The sequence below is a fragment of the Dermochelys coriacea genome, chromosome 25 (assembly GCF_009764565.3).
Source record: "Dermochelys coriacea isolate rDerCor1 chromosome 25, rDerCor1.pri.v4, whole genome shotgun sequence".
Taxonomy (NCBI): Eukaryota; Metazoa; Chordata; order Testudines; family Dermochelyidae; genus Dermochelys; species Dermochelys coriacea.
The window spans coordinates 2,591,610-2,610,962 of NC_050092.1; the positions used below are offsets into that span (position 1 = coordinate 2,591,610).

A 19,353-nucleotide genomic window follows, 5' to 3' on the forward strand; every position below is an offset into this window, starting at 1 on the left:
AATCGCTTTGCTGGATGGCTATTCTTGGGGACAGAACAGTCATTTTTAACCAGTCAGTTGTACGCTGGCGGTTTCCAGGATGATCCCAGCTATCAGAGACACAGGATGATTCAGGAAGATCTCCCCAAGGAGCAATAACCTCACAACACTTCATGGCCAGGATACAAGAGACTCGTTCAGCTGAGATCTCCTGTAGGTTACAGCATCTCTCTAGCTGGCCTCCAGCACTCCATTCAGCATGTGGCTGGAACTGTTGTCTAAGACAGCCAGCTAAGGAGAGCACAAACCATGTCGTATTACCTTGCTGCAATTGACAGTTGACGTAAAGCATTTTGGATGTATATTCTTCAGGGTGATGAGTCCCCTGTAAATCATGAGGCTCAAAACTATGAGACATTTGTTTCCAGCAACTTGTCAAATGAGGATTGTTAATGTGAGGGCAGAAGTAACGCACGTTGCTCTGGCCAGTGACTGTTATCAGAGCTGCTTTTCCATATTCAGACATACTCCACTTTGGACATTATTGATGCATGCCCATGTAAATGTACTGGCTCCTGGTCCCAATGGTTGGAGAATTGCAAAGAGCCTAAGATTTACCCGTAATGCTATGAGAGTGAAGGGAATTCAAAGCCAGACCTAAATCCAGCCGCTGGGGACTCTCAGTGTGTGGGCTGGGAGCTTCTGCTCTATTGACCTCCATGTAGCCAAAGCCCCCGCAGGATCAGGCCCTGAGTGTGCAGCTCACTGAGTGTGGGACTAGAGACTGGACCAAAAGCTTCTCCTGGAGATCTCCTGGACTGTTTGTCCCTGTCTCCCCAGGGCCAAACCTCCAGTCAGCTCTGGCTGAGGGGGTGGCAGGACTGGGAAACCTGCTCTTTTGCCAAAATCCCCCCCCCCCATGCACACGTGATCCCCCAGTGAGTTGTGTGGTCCAGGAATGAGGAAGAGCACCCCACAAACCTGCAGGCATTCCCCTGCGTGCACAGCCCCATCACCCTTATCTGTGCCCAGGGTGTGGCTTGGTGGACAGGTGTCTGGGCAGCCCATGAGAGTTGCGCCTTGGGGCCACCGGGCATGGCCTCAGGACATCATCAGGTGGGGAGGGCTCAGGTGTGCTACCCTGTGGCTCAATATGGCCCCTAACCCCAGGATTGTCCTGTGAGGGCACTGCTGGGGCCAAATCTCCCCTGTGAGCAGGCAGGCGGCTTTAGCCTGAGCCATCAGCCTTCCTTCCTCAGACCCCACAGAAACCCTGTCTGTGAGAGAGGGTCTGGTGGTAGTTGGGAGGGGGGAGCTGGGGAGGTCCTGCCAGTGCACTGGGCTGCTCCTCAACTGCCCCAGTCCTGGGCTTGTCCCCAGATCAGCAGGATTGCCTTACAGATCTTGTGACCCTCCCCACGGCACGTGGAGGTGCGGTGTCAGGGCAGAGAGCTGTAGGAGGTCTGCAGAGAACTCGAAGTGAACATTGCTGTTCATGTTTGTCTGTCCATCCATGGCTTGCCATATTGAGCGTACCTTGGTATAGCCAATTTGGTAGTTTTTTTCAATAACTCTCCATTCTCCAATTGAACATTTAATTCATGTTTCTGCTCCTCCAAAATATCCCTATCCCAAAATATCAGTGTCGCTGAATGTTGACAACAATCGGTTTCCTTTTTAACTGAATTCTCTCCCTATTAAGCAATTGACTTACCTCACAGAGAGATACTTGTTTAGTTACTAAGGGAACATGAATCTTAACAAAAGTCAATCAAATTTGCCTTAAATAACAGCCGCATTCATTAACTGCTTTATTGAGCTGAATCTGTTCAAAATTCCCTGCCAATTAAAAGCTGATTCTCTACACCGTACGACAAAAGCAGCGTGTCTTCAGTGATGCCGAGAATGTGGGGGAGATTATTGCTGAGCAGAGATGCCTGTGTGTAGTCATAGTGATCTGAGGAGGGAGACCACCGTTAGCTCCGCTTTGCATGGTTGGGTCTCTGTTCATCAGAGTTATATTTAGTGTTAGGTGAATAATGGGAACCAGGTCCTATGTACTGCCAATGGCCTGGCTCTGTTTCCATCCAGCCCCTGTGCAGCATCGCTGCCCAAAGAAGTCCTGCAGTAAGGGTTCCCCAGCAGCTGGGTTCCCCGGGACAGAACTCTCTTGCAGCCCTGTAGAGGGGTGCGGCTGGGGATGGGGGCATGGCTAGAGGAACTGGGTTCCCTGTTTGCCCAGCCCCCATGCCGACTGGTTCCCATTCATCTGGCCTCTCAGCTCCTCCTGGCACAGGAGGTTGTGGGCATGGAGGGCTCTTCTCAGGCCACGCTCGAGGAGCTCTGCTCACACAGGGCATGTCTATGCTGCGGCTCTTCGCAAACCATGCAGGGACTGGGAGGAGGAGCCATTCCGCACTGCCTGGGGCCCAGCCTGCACTGGGACTTTGCAGTCGGGCAGTCAGCAGCTCTACCATCTCATCCCAAGCTCTGAGAGCACACTCTTCATCAGACCGCCACACAGAGTGGTCAGTGTCATTAGCCCCATGTTACCAATGGGAAAATGGAGGCACAGCAGGGGCAGGGATTTGCCAAAAGTCACCCAGCAGAGCAGTGGCCCAGCAGGGCACAAAACCCCATTCTCCTGAGTCCCCGTCTGGTGCTCTACTCACCAGGCCATACTGCCTCCCTCGGAGGCTCTGGCCTGTGCTGGGGCAATGTAGCGCCTCATTGCCCACAGGGGCGCTCCGGGAGGCACCATACCTCAGGGAGAACAATCTCACCAGCCTTACTGGGCAAGTGCCCGCTGCTACCTCCAGCCACTCCCTGCGCTCCTTGGCAGGGGCCAGTCTCTTCGGCAGGAGCTACACTCTGGTTAGTTTTGCTTCCTGTAACTCACTGAGCCGCTTTCCCTGAAGCAAGGCCAGCAGGGCTCCCTCCCGGGTGACATGAGGCTGCATGGGTCACTCCCAGAGAAGTCAGTGAGGAAGGTCTTCAAAGAGAGAGGCCCTGAGAACAACTCTGCCACTTCATCACCAGCATTGGGGGAAGCATGGGCAATTCTATCTGCATCCAAGCCTGGGCTGACAAAGCCACGCTGGATGGACCTCAGAATGTCGGAACAATCAGATGGCGGAGACCCAGGAAGGAGCCCTGGATTAACAGCACAACAGGGGATCAATACTGCACTGATCATATTGTTTTCTACCATAAATAATAGAAAATACAATACACACAAAGGAGAGAGCAACTGGAGAGACAGCCTGCGTGTGGGCTGAGAAAGCATTTCAGTGTGTTTGCTCTTGGAACAGCTACACACTAGCAATGGGCCTGAGCTAAACAGCTCAGCATGGCCAACACTTTCAATTTTATTGCAAGCCTCACAGTATTTGAGGTTTCACTTAAAGCCCAAGCTCCTGGAGTCAGGGGATTCCAGAAGACTCTCGACTTTCATAAAACAAAGGAACTCGCTAGCCCTTGGCTGGGAACACCTGACCCCCTAAGGGCTTTGAAAGTCAAAAGCAAAGAAACAGAACCTCCCAAGTTGTTATATTTAAAAATATCTCCTAATTTTGCCTGATTAATGGGCATGGTACCTAGGTCCCAGCCACACAACCCTTTGCGACAGTGGGCCAGACACGTTGCTCTCTTCCCTGTTTCTAGGTGCAAATAAAGGACTAAAGGCTGTTCAGGATGTCCCAGGGGTAGCACCCACTGCTCTCTGTTTTCCAGGCCTGGCACCCCTGAGCCCCCCTAAAGGGGCAGTGACCACAAATGAGCTTTCAGAGCGGTAGAGTGGAAGAGGCCCCCATGAACTCACCTGGAGGAGGGTTACCCGAGTTTCTGTCTCATGGATGTCCCCCACGGGTCAGGAACTACTGAGATCTTGCATTGTTCATGGCCCAGCAGAGCTAGCGTGTCTGTCTGTGTGCATGGGGATGCCCGCTCCCAGCTGCATGGCAGACATTGCACATGATGTCAGTGATTGCCCTTTCCTTCACGCCAGGATCTGCATCACTGAAGATGTGCAGGGTCCTCCCCCTGCCCTTCATCATACCAGGGGCAGGGGCTAACCACCGGTTTGCTCTGCAAGACTTGGCCAGCTGGTTCCATGCCAGGGAGGCAGGAGTTAACTGAGCCGCGATTTCATCTTTCCTCTGCAGTGAAACTTGTAGCTCGTCAGACGCTGGGAGGCTGAATACAATAGGAGGCTGTCTGTGCAGAGCACACAGGGTGCTCCGGCATCAGCAGCTCCCTCACTCCCTGCTGGAAATGGGTTGCTAAGAACATGACTCCTTCGGTGGCCACGCTGGTCTCTCCTACACCCCTTGTGAGCCCCCAGGCCTGAGGCGCTGACTTCACATACACAGCACACATGGGTGGGGTGAGGCTGCAGACAAAGGCACTTGGACCCAAGGGGGTGTGGAGCAGTCCCCTCCAGAGCACAGGGCATTGGATCTGTTAACGGCAGAACGTCATCCAGTTCTGACATGAGGAGAGGAGTGGGGAGGGCAGGAATACAGGAGAGCTTGCACGGCAGGGGGTCCCCACGGTAAAGGCCAGTCTGCCCTCACAATCCCATCCTCCAAGGTGTGGGGACCGGATGTCTAAGAGTTCACCGCATGCTACATAAACACAGCGACCCGCTGCAGTCAGGGCCCCAGGGACAGTGAGGCTGCCACTCTCATGATGATGGGACCATGCAGATCTGGAACTGCCTCCCGGAGGAGACCACAGTCACCCTGAGCCTAGATGGGAAGCCCACGCCAGGCCAAACCTGATCCCAGGAGAAAGGCGAGAGTACAGGACTGAGATTGTCACTTAAATCGAGGCAGGAGGCACTCAGAGAGCATTTGCTGGCTGCTCAGTATGGACCTGGCAGGAGACCCTGCTGCAGGGTCTGGGGGGCCAGGTGAGAAGACCCAGACCCAGAACCCTGAGAAGCCCCAACATCCCTCTAGCCAGAAGCTCATGGTGGAGCTGGACAAGGGCGGGAATGGAAGGATGTGACAAAGAAAGGACAAGCGGGGGCACCAGGGCCTATGTGGTTCTGAGAAGGGAAGTGCTGCACAGAAACCCACAGGGAGAACAGAACATAAGATCAGTCATACTGGGTCAGACCAAAGGTCCATCTAGCCCAGTATCCTATCTTCCAACAGTGGCCAGTGCCAGGTGCCCCAAAGGGAATGAACAGAACAGTAACCATCCCCTGTCACCCATTCCCAGCTTCTGGCAAACAAGAGGCTAGGGACACCATCCTTGCCCATCCTGGCCAATAGCCATCGATGGACCTGTCCTCCATGAATTTATCTAGTAGTTTTTTTTAACCCTGTTATAGTCTTGGCCTTCACAACATCCTCTGGCAAGGAGTTCCATGGGTTGACTGTGAATTGTGTGAAAAAATACTTCCTTTTGTTTGTTTTAAACCTGCAGCCTATTAATTTCATTTGATGACCCCTGGTTCTTGTGTTATGAGAAGTAGTAAATAACACTTCCTTATTTACTTTCTCCACACCAGTCATGATATTTTAGACCTCTATCATATCCCCCCCCTTCGTTATCTCTTTTATAAACTGAAAAGTCCCAATCTTATTAATCTCTCTTCATACAGAAGCTGCTACATATCCCTAATCATTTTTGTTGCCCTTTTCTGAACCTTTTCCAGTTCCAATATATCTTTTTCGAGATGGGAGCAACCAGATCTGCATGCAGTATTCAAGATGTGGGTGTACCATGGATTTATATAGAGGCAATATGATATTTTCTCTCTTATTATCTATCCCTTTCCTAATGATTCCCAATGTTCTGTTCACTTTTTTGACTGCTGCTGCACATTGAGTAGATGTTTTCAGAGAATTATCCACTATGACTCCAAGAGCTCTTTCTTGAGAGGTAACAGCTAATTTAGACTCTATCATTTTATACGTATAGTTGGGATTATGTTTTCCAATGGGCATTACTTTGCATTTATCAACATTGAATTTCATCTGCCATTTTGTTGCCCACTCATCCAGGTTTATGAGATCCTTTTGTAGCTCTTCGCAGTCTACCTGGGACTTAACTAGTTTTGTATCATCTGCAAATTTTGCCACTCACTGTTTACTCTTTTTTCCAGATCGTTTATGAATATGTTGAATAGGTCTGGGCCCAGTACAGACCCCTGGGGGACACCACTATTTACCTCTCTCCATTCTGAAAACTGACCATTTACTTCTACCCTTTGTTTCCTATCTTTTAACCAGTTACCGATCCATAAGGGGACCTTCCCTGGCAACCTGGCTTAAGAGCCTTTGGTGAGGGACCTTGTCAAAGGCTTTCTGAAAATCTAAGTACACTAGATCCACTGGATTCTCCATGTCCACATACTTGCTGACCCCCTCAAAGAATTCTGGTAGATCGGTGAGGCATGATTTCTATTTACAAAAACCATGTTGACTCTTCTCCAACAAATTATGTTCAGGTATGTGTCTGACAGTTTTGTTCTTTAATATAGTTTCAACCAGTTTGCCCAGTTCTGAAGTCAGGCCTGTAATTGCTGGGATCACCTCTGGACCCCTTTTTAAAAATTGGTATCACATTAGCTATCCTCCAGTCATTTGGTACAGAATGAGTTGAACGAGCTGCGGCAGCAAGCTGCAGGGGCCTAGATAAGTGGGACAAGGCCCTAGGAGTGTGAGCTGCTTCCCCAGCCTGGCCAAGCACAGCGTCTGGCTGGAGGGTTTGCACATTCTCCTCAGGGGGCCTAGTGCCACCCCGTGTTGCTTGTCCCTTTCATTGTGGCTCTGGGGACGGCTTGTACTAAAAGGTAAAAGCGGTTTGATTTGGGAAACGTGTATGGGGAGCAGCGTGGTCCTGTGGCAATCAGAAACACTTGAGTTCCACCTCATTGTAATACCAACTCCTTTGGGGCCAGGAGCAAGGCTGGCTGGGCCTCAGCTTCCCAGTCTGTACACCGTGGCTAAGAACTGAGTGCACAGGGTGGTGGGCTGTTCTGCGCAGATCCCTGGGAGCAGGCAGGCTTGGAGCACACTCGGGGGAACTCAGCATGCTGCAGCATCAGACACTGCAGTCTCCCAGGCTGTTGAGGGTCACTCGCAAGCCAGTGTCTGAGATCAGCGTTTGCAGGAGCAGTTCAGCTGTGGCTCATCATAGAATCAGAGAATCTCAGGGTTGGAAGGGACCTCAGCAGGTATCTAGTCCAAACCCCTGCTCATCCCTGTTGGCTGCACAGGACTGTCCCAGGAGCAATGATTACAGGAGTGTGTTACTTAGAGGGGGAGCCCCGAGCTGCCTGCAGTCCGGAGCCAGGCTGGGAGTGGAGGTGGAGTCCTGCACTAGCAGGTGCTGGTGCTGCTGGGTTTGGTTCAGGGAAGGCTCTGTGCAGGGGGGATCAGTCAGGAGGGTGACACACATGTTGTCAGGGAGACATTCCCGTCACATCCTCCGCTTGCTTGGAGCTCTGGAAATCTGGGCTTGTGTTTTGGAAAGCGTGAGGTGCCTGCTCGGCTGCTTGTGGGCTCTGACAGGTTTCAGAGTAGCAGCCGTGTTAGTCTGTATTCGCAAAAAGAAAAGGAGTACTTGTGGCACCATAGAGACTAAGGTGCCACAAGTACTCCTTTTCTTTTTGTGGGCTCTGAGTAACTCCAGGCCCCCCCCACCCATCAGCTCAGACCCCCGGGCCCTTCCCCTGAGGGATGGGATTCAGGCTGGCAGCAGTGGAAGCTGCAGGTGTCTGTGGTATGTGTGTGTGTGGGGGCGGGCAGCGTGTACACTGTGGTGAGCAGCTGGGCTCCTCTATGAGGGTGTGGGGAAGAGTGTGCGGCTGTCCCCGTGCTGCGCCCATGCTCAGGATCTCTCTGGAAGGGGCACGGGTCAGGGTCCCAGGTGGGCCTGGAGCCCTGCAGAGAGAACCGAGCCCTGCACAGGTCTTCAGCCCTTCTGTCTGGGGGGCAAAGGGGGCAGAGAGTGAACAGAAAGGCAGGCATGAGAGTGCAGATGGGCCAGAGCAGAACTGAACTGAGAGTCAGGAGACCATCGTGCTCACCTCTTGAGAGCCCCCATAGGGCGCTGCTTCCCGGGACCCGTTCTGCCAGGGTGGAGAAGCCAAGTCTCAGGATCTGATAGCAGGAGGGAAAGGAGGGGAGAAAGGGGAAATACTGTGGGGGGCATTAGCCTCCCCCAAAGCTTTTGTGGAGAGAAAACAGGTCCCCCACCCCCCTCCTGGAGTGGGTAGGTGAGAACCAGGCCCCTGCCCCTCAACTGGGGCCTTGAGAAGTTTCAGCCCCTGCCCTGGGTCTGCATGTGTTGGGGACCCCTGGACCCTGACTCCTCTGTGTCCAGGCCCTTTTGCAGTGAGCACCCCCTGGTGCTCACAAGGGGTAATCACAGGTTTCAGAGTAGCAGCCGTGTTAGTCTGTATTCGCAAAAAGAAAAGGAGTACTTGTGGCACCTTAGAGACTAACAAATTTATTAGAGCATAAGCTTATGCTCTAATAAATTTGTTAGTCTCTAAGGTGCCACAAGTACTCCTTTTCTTTTTACAAGGGGTAATGTAGATGCTTTGCCTGCCCTGCATGCCCTACATTAGGAGGATATTAAGTTGCTTCTTTGCTGGGTGACTCCCTCCCCCTTTGGGGTCCATTGTGTTGCCTCCGGGGTGCTGAAGAAGCAGGGGACTGAACCCTGTGGTGGAGGCTGCTGAGGGCAGAGTAACGCCTCGAACTCAGGGCCAGGCTCAGCCTGCTTCCAGCCTGCTAACGCTGGCTCTGTCTTCTCACCTGGCTTCAGTCCTGCACTGCCTGAGTGCCACACATGGGCCGGGCAGCAACTGACTGCGGAGAGCTTCATTAATTACAGCCCCTTGTGTGACGTAGCTGAGGATTAACATGCCCGGCCATGTGAATTCCAGTGGCAGCTGCTCCCTTCAGCAGAGATGCCATGGTGCAGAACCCCCTGGGATGGACCCCCAAGGGTGACTCCCAGCACGGGGCTGCCAGCAGGCCGGCATGTCCTTCCCTCGCAGTGCAGCTGGGTGTCTGCCAGGGCTTCTCGCTGGGGCATCCAGGTGCCTTGTGCATAAATCCAGAGCCATCATTTCTGTCGCTAAGGGGCCTAAGCCCCAGTGCAAGCCTGGGGGCTGCCTTCCAGCAGTAACTCCAACCTGGCGTCTCCCATCACTAGATCTGGTGATGGGAGCAGAGTCCCTAGCCAAGGGCTCTCCCGTGAGGATGCTCGGCTCTTTGGGACGGCCCCATCCCGCGCCCAGCCATGGTGGTGTGCATTGGAGGCCAGTGTCTTAGCCTCTTGCCAACTAATGGATTCCAGGCTTGGGTCCAAGCTTCGGAAGTAGAGCTGGGAATGGGGAAGCGGCCATGCATGGCACAGTCCCCACGGGGCATGCGCCTGTCAGTGCCTGGCTTAGCCGCTCTGGGCTGAACCTGGCTGATCTCGGCAGCAGATGGGGCTGGAAGTGCCCCCAGTGATTCAAAGGACTGTGCACCTCAGTCCCTGTGGCACTAACCCTGGGCTAAGATGTGACACTCTAATCCCTAGACTTGCCCAGACCTGGTTCCGGGGCTGCCAAGTGCCCCATGACCGGTGGGCCGGCAGGGGAGGCAGCCCAGACAGGAGACTGGCCTGCAGTCTGGCTGCAGCATGGAGCCTGGAGTGATTCTGCTCCATGGCCTCTGGCAGAGCCTGTCCAGTAGTGCAGGGCGGCTGAGCACAGATAGGCGCCTACCTCCCATTGGCTTCAAAGACTGCCAGGGCCCTAACCTGCTTGGGTGCTTATGACAGTCCCACTAGGTGCCTCTCTGTGGCTGGAGGCACCTAAACCCCTGTGTCAGGCAGCCCTATGGGGACAGTTACAAAGTAAATCTGGTATTTTGAGGGGCATGGGGCAAGGGTGTCTTGAGGAGAAAACCTTCCCTTCTGCTGACAGAGCAAAGAGTCTGATCCAACCCCTGGCAGACCCCTGCCCCAGGGGTGAGTGGCTCCTCCCAGCACCTTCTGGAGCCCTGCAGCCTGGCCTGGCTTGCTGCGCTTCCCTCAGTGCTGCGTGCTGCCCTGCTCCACACCGGAGGTGGGATGACATCTGGGTGGTTCTACAGCGAGCCACCTTCTCCCCCTCCCCCTCGATGCTGCTGCCCTTTGTGGGTTTGTTATTAGACATTTCCTGACCCAGGGTAGCCAAGGGACCTTGCCCCTGAAGATCCCCAGCTGGGGAGGGGGTGGCTGTTGCTGGGGCCTCCCCAGTTCACTGGACCAGAGTGATCCCAGCTTCTCTAGCACTTTGCACAGAGCAGCCAGTGGGAGCCAGGTTCTGCAGCTTGTTTAGAGGCGCAATGGGAGGGAGCACAAACTCCCAGACCCAGAGGACCTGAGCGTGGCCTTCAGCCACCAGCCTTGAGCGGAGGAGGGAGGGGGTGTTGTGGGGAGGGGCAGGTTGAACTGGCCTAGCCCTATTGCCTACCTGTGCATTGGGATTGCACAACTTACCCCAGCTGTTGGGTAGCACAGGGTCCATGCCGTTCCCCTGGCACCAGCCCCAGGCCATAGGCTGGTGTGGAGGGGATGCAGCCATGGCCCCTCCTCCTCCTCTGAACCCAGCAGGAGGGCACAACTCCCCAGACTGTGTGGGGACCAGGGGGCTGCTGTGAGCAGCCCCTGCACAGCCACATGGGGACGAGCTTCTCCATCACCTGTGGCCATGCAAGGCCTGGCTGGGCCAGAGGGAGACCCAGAGAGATAGAGGCACAGGGAGACTAAGAGATGTGACCCTCCTCCCAAGCCCAATAAGCACATACCTAGAGAATCATATGCACACACCCCACGTGCTGCCTGCGGCCCTGCCACACTGGGAAGCACAGGTGCGTGCGAGAGGCCTGGCTCTGCCGGGTTTCTCTAGCTCAGGCTGGCCTGTGCAGTTAGTATCTCCTTGGTTTGGCTGGGAGTAGCGTGTGCAGCCCACTGCACAGGTTGGGGCACGTTGCCCGGCTGCTGTACATGAACCTCTCCATCTCCGGGCTCCAGCAGGCAGGGTGCACTCTACAGCAGTGCTTGGGAGCTCCCTCCAGGTGCCGTGGGATTTGGCAGGACTGGTGCCTTGGTGCACTGCCGAGCGCAGAGGCTGATTGCAAAGGCAGCTGTTCCAGAAGTTAGCGCTGTAGAGAGCAGGGCTGCTGCCCATGGTCCTGTGGGGAGCATGCAAGGAGCATGCAGTTTGTAGGAGAAGTGCAGCTTCTGCTTTTGGGGCAGAAGAACTTTCCACTATAGTCCCAGTAGTGCCAGGCTGGGCAGTGGCTCACAGGGCCTCTTGGAGCTCAGTTAAGGCCGTGGCAGGTTGGCAGTGCAGCTAGAGTTGCCAGGACTGGTTGCTGTGGGCTGAGCCAGTGCCCCTGCGGGCCCAGTGCCCTGGGGTTAGCTTGAGATGCCAGGGCTGCCACAGCAGCACTGGTGCTGTCCCCATGTTCTGCTCCTGTTCGCTCGTAGCTGGACCCTCTCTGAGCCTAGTTTTCAGGCTGGGGGATGGACCGTGAAATGCCACCTTGTGCTGCCTGGGGCCGCCCCCTTGTTTCCAGTGGGCATTTGGCACTCGGGCCTGATTCACCTGCTCTCGGAGTAGTGCCAGACGAGTTACTCCGGGGAGGGGCAGGGCTGCGCTTTGCTTTAACATGAAGGCACCGCAACAGCAAGTGAATTCGGTGTCCTCAGAACGTGAGGCAGGTGCTTTTCTCTTTGCTGCTACAATGGGGAGCAGGGCCCCATCCTGCTGGGTGCTGCACAGACACCTGGGGCGAGACCAGCTCTGCCCCAGAGAGCTCAGTCTAACAAGTCCAAACAGCCACATGGTGGGAGTGGAAATGACTTTCCCAAGGTCCCACAGCCGTGGCTGAGCTGAGAACAGAATCCAGGTGTCCAAGCCACTAGCCCATACTGCTCAAGGCTGCTCTGTGAACTGGACTGACCCGCTGTGGGCCTGTCGAGGCTGGTCTGCTCCTGGCAACCCATGGGGATGTGTTGGAAACTCCCCCACCATGAAGGGGAAATGCAGGGAATGACAGAAGCCAAAGCAAGCCCATTCCCTACTGTGCACCAAGATCTACCTGCAGGCAAAATGGCCCAAGAGCCCGGCAGGAGGGGCTGAGTGTTTTGCTTCTTCAGCCACAAATCTCACTGCTAAGGAGTCTTGAGCATCGACCTTTGCCCTTAGGTAGATCTCAGAGCAATCTCGTGTATGGGGGGATGGGGAAGAGGAAATTTCCTTACAGGTTTCGGTAAAACCCACCCCAGAGAGGCCTCTGCTCTTGTCAGTCATCGTGGGTCGTGTTCGAGTGATCAGCTCTGTGCGGTCACCTACGGAAATAAGCTGCCAAAGCCCAATCAGATGGCATGTGCTGGCGGGACTTTGCTCGGTTTCTGGAAATGAAGAGCGTGAAGGCAGTGCTGGACTGAGAGCCTAAAGTGGCCTCTGCACAGAGTGGGCACAACATGGGGCAATGCAAATGCAGCCCTCCCGATGCTGCCCATCAATGCCATGGGCTGGCAGCCCTGTGGACACGGCGGAATGCATGCTCCATGGCAGCTGTTCCAGGTTTACAGCATCTCCAAGCATGAGCCTGCAGCGAGGTGGGCATGCAGACACCTGGCGTCAGGAGCTGCATGTGGCATGCTACACTCAGTATCGCCAGCTCCAAGGGTTCAGCAGGCAGGAGGCAGGCTCCCACCGCCATGAAAATCAGGAGCTACAAGGAATGCATGCCGGGGTCTCTGTGCCGTTCACTTTTTCAGCCTTTAGGTCATGCTGAGGGACCAATATTTTCAAGCTTCCCTTGGCAAGCATGAGGGTTGGAAATGCACTTTCAAGGAATGGCAGCTGAGATTTGCCCCTGACCTCAGGACTCCAGGAGCTGGGACTTGAAGAGAAACACCCAGTATATCAAGACTCACACCAACATGACAGGAATTGTCCCCACTGTGATTCACCTCCGAGTTCCTGCATTGACTCATTGCAGGGGCTTAGATCCCTGTGTCTCTGAGCAGTCTGCCCCGCCCCATCCAGCGAGTGGCTGGCACCACGGGTCATTGTCTCTACTAGTTGGGGGTCTCAGTTGGGGCAGTGTGGTGGCCTTGGGCTGATGTTGTCCTTTCTGATCTCTGCTGCTCAGCAACGGGGAACGTTCACAGGAGCAATCTGTGGGTCAGACTCTGCTCTGAGTTACACCAGTGTAAATCCGGAGTCAATGCAGCTGATGAAGTGAGCTGTAGCTCACAAAAGCTTATGCTCAAATAAATTTGTTAGTCTCTAAGGTGCCACAAGTACTCCTTTTTCTTTTTTTTGCAAATACAGACTAACACGGCTGCTACTCTGAAACCTGTCAGTTACACCAGTGTAAATCTGGAGTCAATCCGGTTCCCCTGGTGTGATGGAAGTCAGACTCTACCCCTCTGCATGGCCTCGGAAGCCGCGTTTTCTGTGCGAAAGGCAGCGGGGGGTGGGGGGTTCAGACAGTTACGCCAGTGTCAATCCAGAGTCAATCCGGTTCCCCTGATGTGATGGGAGTCAGACTCTATCCTCTGCATTGCCTCTGAAGCCACGGTCTCTGCACGAATGGCAGCAGCGGGTGTGTGTGTGTGGGGGGGCTTCAGACAGTTTCTTTTTGAAAAAATGTTGGGAAACAAAGTAGTTTGCTCAGAGCCCAATTCTCTTGTTTTCAGCAGAATCCCGATTCCAGCCAAACCCTCCCCGTGACGCTCGTCAGCCAGCTCTGCTATTTATCACGCCCCACTCCCTGGAGAAGGATGGGTCCCCTGTTAGGCTGAGACCCAACTCCATTTGCCCAAGGGGAGCACACAGGGTCTGCAACCCCATTGCTGGGGCAGGCGGGGCAGGGCCCAGTTGTGTCTGATGCAGGATTGCCCAGACCTCTGCATGGGCTCTCAAGGAACGCAGCACTGCCCGCATTGCAAAGGCATGTTACTCACAAAATAACGCAAGCAGCTCAGTCTGGGGGACCGTTCCCCATGGGTGGGGCAGCGACGGGCAGCAGCTAGGGCAGAGGGTCAGGAGCAGCGGGACAGGGACAGCCTTGGGCTTTAGCAGAACTTGTTGAGTGTGTTGGTATGTGGGCTCCCTACAAACAGCCTCATGCCCTTCTCTTTCCCTTTCAGGAACTCTTGGCTGGAGTCGTGCGGCCCCATTTAGCAGCTGGGTCCCCAGCCATGGACTAGCCCTGGGCAGGCGATTGCTCTCTGAGCACTGGCACAGCTGCAATCCAGAGCTGGTTCCATCCCCAGGTGGCTGCTGTTGTGCTTGGGGCCAGGAGGATGGCTGCCGTGTGACCAGCCCACACCCTGGCCCAGTTCCCTGCGTGGCGGGCGTGCTACGGCACTGCAATGAATGATGCGTCAACGCTGGATTATGAACTGCTGTCCCCCTCCCTGGTGGAGCCCCCCGCCACTGGCCTGGGCATGGACGCTGAGCAGAAGACAGTCTTTGCCTTCGTCATCTTCCTCCTGGTCTTCTTGGTGATGCTTATGGTGCGCTGCTTCCGCATCCTGCTAGACCCCTACAGCCGCATGCCCGCCTCCTCCTGGACTGACCACAAGGAGGGGCTGGAGCGGGGCCAGTTCGACTACGCGCTGGTGTAGTGGGGCCAGGAGCTCAGTGCGCCGCCCCGTCCCTGCCTTTCTCTGCCCCCACAGGGACACTGCCAGCTGGAAGAGGCCTGCCTGGGTTTGTCTCTTTTCTAGGCACTTCTCCTTTTTCTCCTCACACTGCAGCACCGTGCGCAGCTTGGGGGGATCTAGTGAGGGGATGTCTGGGGTGGGATGAGCCTGGCGAGCCCTTGATTCAAAACAGGCCCCCCGGATGGCACTCTACCATGCTTCTCAGTGTTGTGTGCTATGTGGGTGGGCAGGGGCAGGGCCTATTGGGATGGGGTGGGGCTGGGGGTGGGGAGGCGCATGCTGTGGGTCAGGTTTCTCAGGGTTTCTGGGCTGGGTGGCTGTGTACCAGACACGGCCTGAGCATGGTGTCTGCCGCCTGCTGCCTGCTGTTGTCTCCCAGGACAGGGCTGTGCGATTCTTTGTCCGGGTGTCCTCATGGCTGAGCCCTGTCTGTCGGGGCGGGGGGTTGTTATAGGCACCTCAAGTGCTGGCTTCTGTGACTTTCCCATTGGTTTAATAGAATCACAGAATATCAGGGTTGGAAGGGACCTCAGGAGGTCACTCGTCCAACCCCCTGCTCAAAGCAGGACCAATCCCCAATTTTTGCCCCAGATCCCTAAATGTCTCCCTCAAGGATTGAACTCACAACCCTGGGTTTAGCAGGCCAATGCTCAAACCACTGAGCTATCCCTTCCCCCGAGGGTACCCCACTCCATGTGAGCTGGACGCTGCCCGTGCCTGCTCCATGCAGCCATGGCCCCACTTAGGAGGTACCACTGCTGCCTGAATGCCATCAATGCACAGCTCCCTCCTTGGTGGAGTGCCCCCTATTGGCATTACACTGTAGCAAATACCACCCCCCCCCAGCTGGAGAAAAGGCCTCTGACCAAAAGTGAAGCCCTGCAGCCGAGGACAGGGCTCCTGCTCCAGCTGCAGGGCACCAGGCCGCCCGGCCCGCTCGCCCTGGGGATGCTGCAGTGATGGGAAGGAACTAACGCACCCCAGTGAGCCATGAGCCTGCTCCCAGCGCCTTTCCCAGGCCTGCCAGCAGCTTGGCATCAGAGGTGCTGGCTCCAGTGGGGTGGAGAACGCTCTCCCCGCCCAAGCGCTCGATCAGGTGTGGCTGACACCTCCCAGCTGCCCAGGGCACAGAGGTAATGTGCTGGAGCTTTGTCTGGGACAAGGCCTCACTTCCTGCCTCCTGCCCAGGGCCATCTAGCCTTCCAGGGTGAGACAGATGCTGCAGTCAGGCACAGGTCTAGCCAGGCTCCTAGTCGGGCTATAGCCTTGGGCTGGCAGGAGGGTTTGGGCTGAGGGTGTACAGCTGAGGGGTGCACCCAGGGGAGAGCAGACCCTCCTCCTTCACAGAACTAAAGCTGCACTTCTGCTAACCCTGCCCAGCTCAGTCTCCTCTCTCTGCTGCTTGTCATGGATACACCATGTCCCTGAGAACTAGCACATCTGGCCCCATGTGCTGCCACATCCCCCCACATGAGCCAAAGCTGGCCATAGGCCCCACCACATCCCCCGTGAGCCAGAGCCAGCATCATAACTGCCATGGTCCCTGTATGAGCCCAGTGGAGTCCCGCAGGGATCGGCTGTTGGCCCTCCACTATTTAACATTTTTATCAATGACGTGTAAGAAAACATAAAACCATCCCTGGTAAAGTTTGCAGATGACACAGTCGTTGCGGGAGTGGTAAATATTGAATAGGACAGGTCACTGGTAGGGCGCGAATTGGCTCTCTTGGTAAGCTGATGTAAGAAGTGTAGGTGTCATATGCCTTGAAAATACATTGTTCACAGCTCTTGTCCTCTCTCTGCCCTTCTAAGTAACCACAGCCAATCATCTTGGTGTATCTTCCAAAACCTTAGCTTCATCCTTGAGCTAAAGGCAATGAGGATCAATAGGGCCTGTCCCAGCAGGTGGGGCATCTTGTCTGGGGAGCACAAATTAAGCTAAAGTTAAACTATACAATTCCCAGGAAAGGAAAACTCTGATGCTTGATAAGCATCCTCCCAGCTGTTGATAGTTATTCACACCAAAGAGTCCCTTATTCACTAGTGGTTAAGACTTCCAACTCTCTTCATCTAGCTAAAGAGACCCCGTACCGGGCAACAGACAAGAATAACTGCTCCCTTTCCTGTGCCCTATTGTCTCCTGTCTTTGGGCTGCCCTCTCACCCCGGAACACCCAGGTGCGCCTGCCTCTGTTTCCCCTTTCAGAGTGCTCAGGAACTCCTCTAGAAGCTCTCTTGCCTCAGTCATACCCCTTCTTGGGCTGGTTATTACAAAATTAATGTGCCAACAGTCCAAAAGGCAAGTGGAACACATAGTCCATTTATCACCCCAGTGCAGGTAGTCCTTAAAATCCAATCATCATCCATGGAGATAATACATCCTACACTCCGGTGCCTTCTGCCATGCCCTACCAGCTGGAGTTCAACCCTGCTGTTCCCAGCAGGACCCCCACAGCCTCTCTGCGTCCCTCATTCCCCTGGCCCTGTCACTGTTCCCTGGACTCCAGCTCTCTTGCATGGAGATGTCAGTAGGTTAACCTCTCTGCTGTCCTCCAGCCCTTGGCTCCAGCACTCTGGCTTAGAGCCAACAGGTACCTCCCTCTGCTATTCTCTGGCCATGGACCTCTGGCTTGGGGATGTCAGCCAGCAAACCCCTCTTGCTGCTCTCTTGGCATCAGCCTTCCCCCAGGCACCTCCTCCATCCCCTGACCTCTGGCGGCTCTTCCCTGCAGCTCTCTGGACTCTCACTCCCAGGCAGCTCTCACCTCCCCTTTCCTGACTCACCAGGTTGCTCTTCCCTTGAGGCTTCAGGTGCCTTCTTGTAATCCCAACTGGAGTGAGCTGATGAATCACAGGTGCACTGGCTCTGCTCCCTCTTGAAGAGCTAGTGTCAGCCTACGACATTTCTTTGGTATGAACCAAGGACCGGGAGTGAGTATGGAAGGAGTTAAACCGACGAGAAATAACTTATGAAACCTGACGGTCAAATGGGGCATACTTCTCGTTCCCCCAAGAAATGCAAACTGCTTACCCCCTCCCCAAACTTGACAGTTGTTTGCCTTATTAATCAGATCTTCATCTTTCTATGTGAATAATCTGTCTTGTTCCTCCAATGTAATGTCTCGTGTCCTATGATAAGCCCTGAAAGATGTGCAGAGTGTTGATATAATCCAAGAATATATGGACCATGTCCTCTAGATTTAGAAAACTAGAAGGGATTTTGTTTGTTTTCTTTGTTAATGATTGTTGCACTAGAGAACTGAATGCATTGTCTGGCATGAGAAGAGATAACAATACTACATAGGACTAGATGGGGCCATTTGGATCATCGAGTATTGCATAGTACAGGCACTGAACCAAGGTATAACTTTGGAATATTAAGAGAAATTGCTTAAAGGAGGGATTCCAATTCAAAATCAGGGTTAATACTGAAATATAATCCATGAAATTTATCAAACCTAAAAAAAACCCCCATGACTAAAAGGGGCATCGAAGAAATTTGTTCTATGCCACCACCATCTACTGGACACTGATGGAAGTAACAAAGAAAGAGCATTGGAAGTTGAGAGTCATTTAGAAAGCATCCAATAGAAACAAGAGGGCAGACACCTTCCAGCTAGCCCTGAAATTAGGGTACATAAACCTGAAGTCATTTGGGACCTCAGAGCTTGCTGAACCCAGTAACCAGCCTCTCCCCTTATCCAGGCTCATGGGACCAAGAAGAATTTGCAGTGTTTGCTGAACCTCCATGTGTGGATGACTCTCCTCATTCAGGGTCACAGGTTTAAGCGGGGGTGACTGAACCCACAAATAAGGTACAGAATCCAGCAGTGTGACTGTCATGTGAACCAGCTGTATGGCAAGGATCCCCCATCCCAGGGTTAAAAAGATAAGAAGAAGTGATGAGCGTCCGTTTCAAAGATTATATTTCCCTCTCTGTTCTTTAACTGAAGATTTGCGTTAGCTCACTGAGTCTACATCCTTTAGTGAGACTTCAAGTAACCAAACTTTGGATTTTAACTAACTAACACCATATGTATACTCTCCTTATAAGTCCAAGCAGACTGGAATAAGAGCGATTTAAACTGTAACTTTAAGCAATTGCTTTTGATATTTTAAACTTGCCCCTTTCATACCAAACCATTCAAATAGCAGGGACCACATTCTTCAAGGTGCCTTTAAAACAAGTGCATCCTTACTCCTTGGAGAGGTACTAGTAGTGTATTAAACATATTAGAAGTACTAAAGAATTGATGGTTAATGATCTTAAGAATGGAATAAGAAATCTTGTTGATTTGCATTGTTCCTTGGTATAACTGCTGAGCCTCAACCCTAGTCTATGACAATTGCTTGCAAGATTGTATTTATATGTTCAGTAAATGCCTAAGAACATTGGTTGTGTCTATACTTGGTTGATGAACTGTTGATTGTATACTTTTGTGTTTCTGGGTGAATTAAATAAACTGTTGATTGGTTAAGAACATCAAGTGATCTTTTGTCATCCTGATTTAAGAAATACTGTGCTAGGTGTAAACTGACCTGAAAAGAACCTTGCATTTAAATTAGTAAGACAATGTTCCTTGGAATTAATAAAAAGGGTTTATATTAATTAAATTCCATTTCTGTATTGGCTACAACACGTAGAAGTTTAGCAACTCTACTTTGATTTATAGATTACAAGGCAGAA

General features: G+C 53.4%; 1 protein-coding gene across 2 annotated transcripts in view; it reads left to right on the top strand.

The window, feature by feature from the left end:
• The window catches only part of CTXN1 (cortexin 1), an 81,231-nt gene extending 66,355 nt beyond the window's left edge, over positions 1-14,876 (top strand). For both annotated transcript variants that reach the window (XM_038383588.2, XM_038383589.2), the window contains exons 2-3: positions 6,222-6,439; positions 14,149-14,876. In XM_038383588.2, the coding sequence (XP_038239516.1) occupies positions 14,374-14,628 (255 nt within the window). In that variant the 5' untranslated portion in view covers positions 6,222-6,439; positions 14,149-14,373 and the 3' untranslated portion in view covers positions 14,629-14,876. The remainder of the gene's footprint in view (positions 1-6,221; positions 6,440-14,148) is intronic.
• The last annotated feature ends 4,477 nt before the right edge of the window (positions 14,877-19,353 follow it).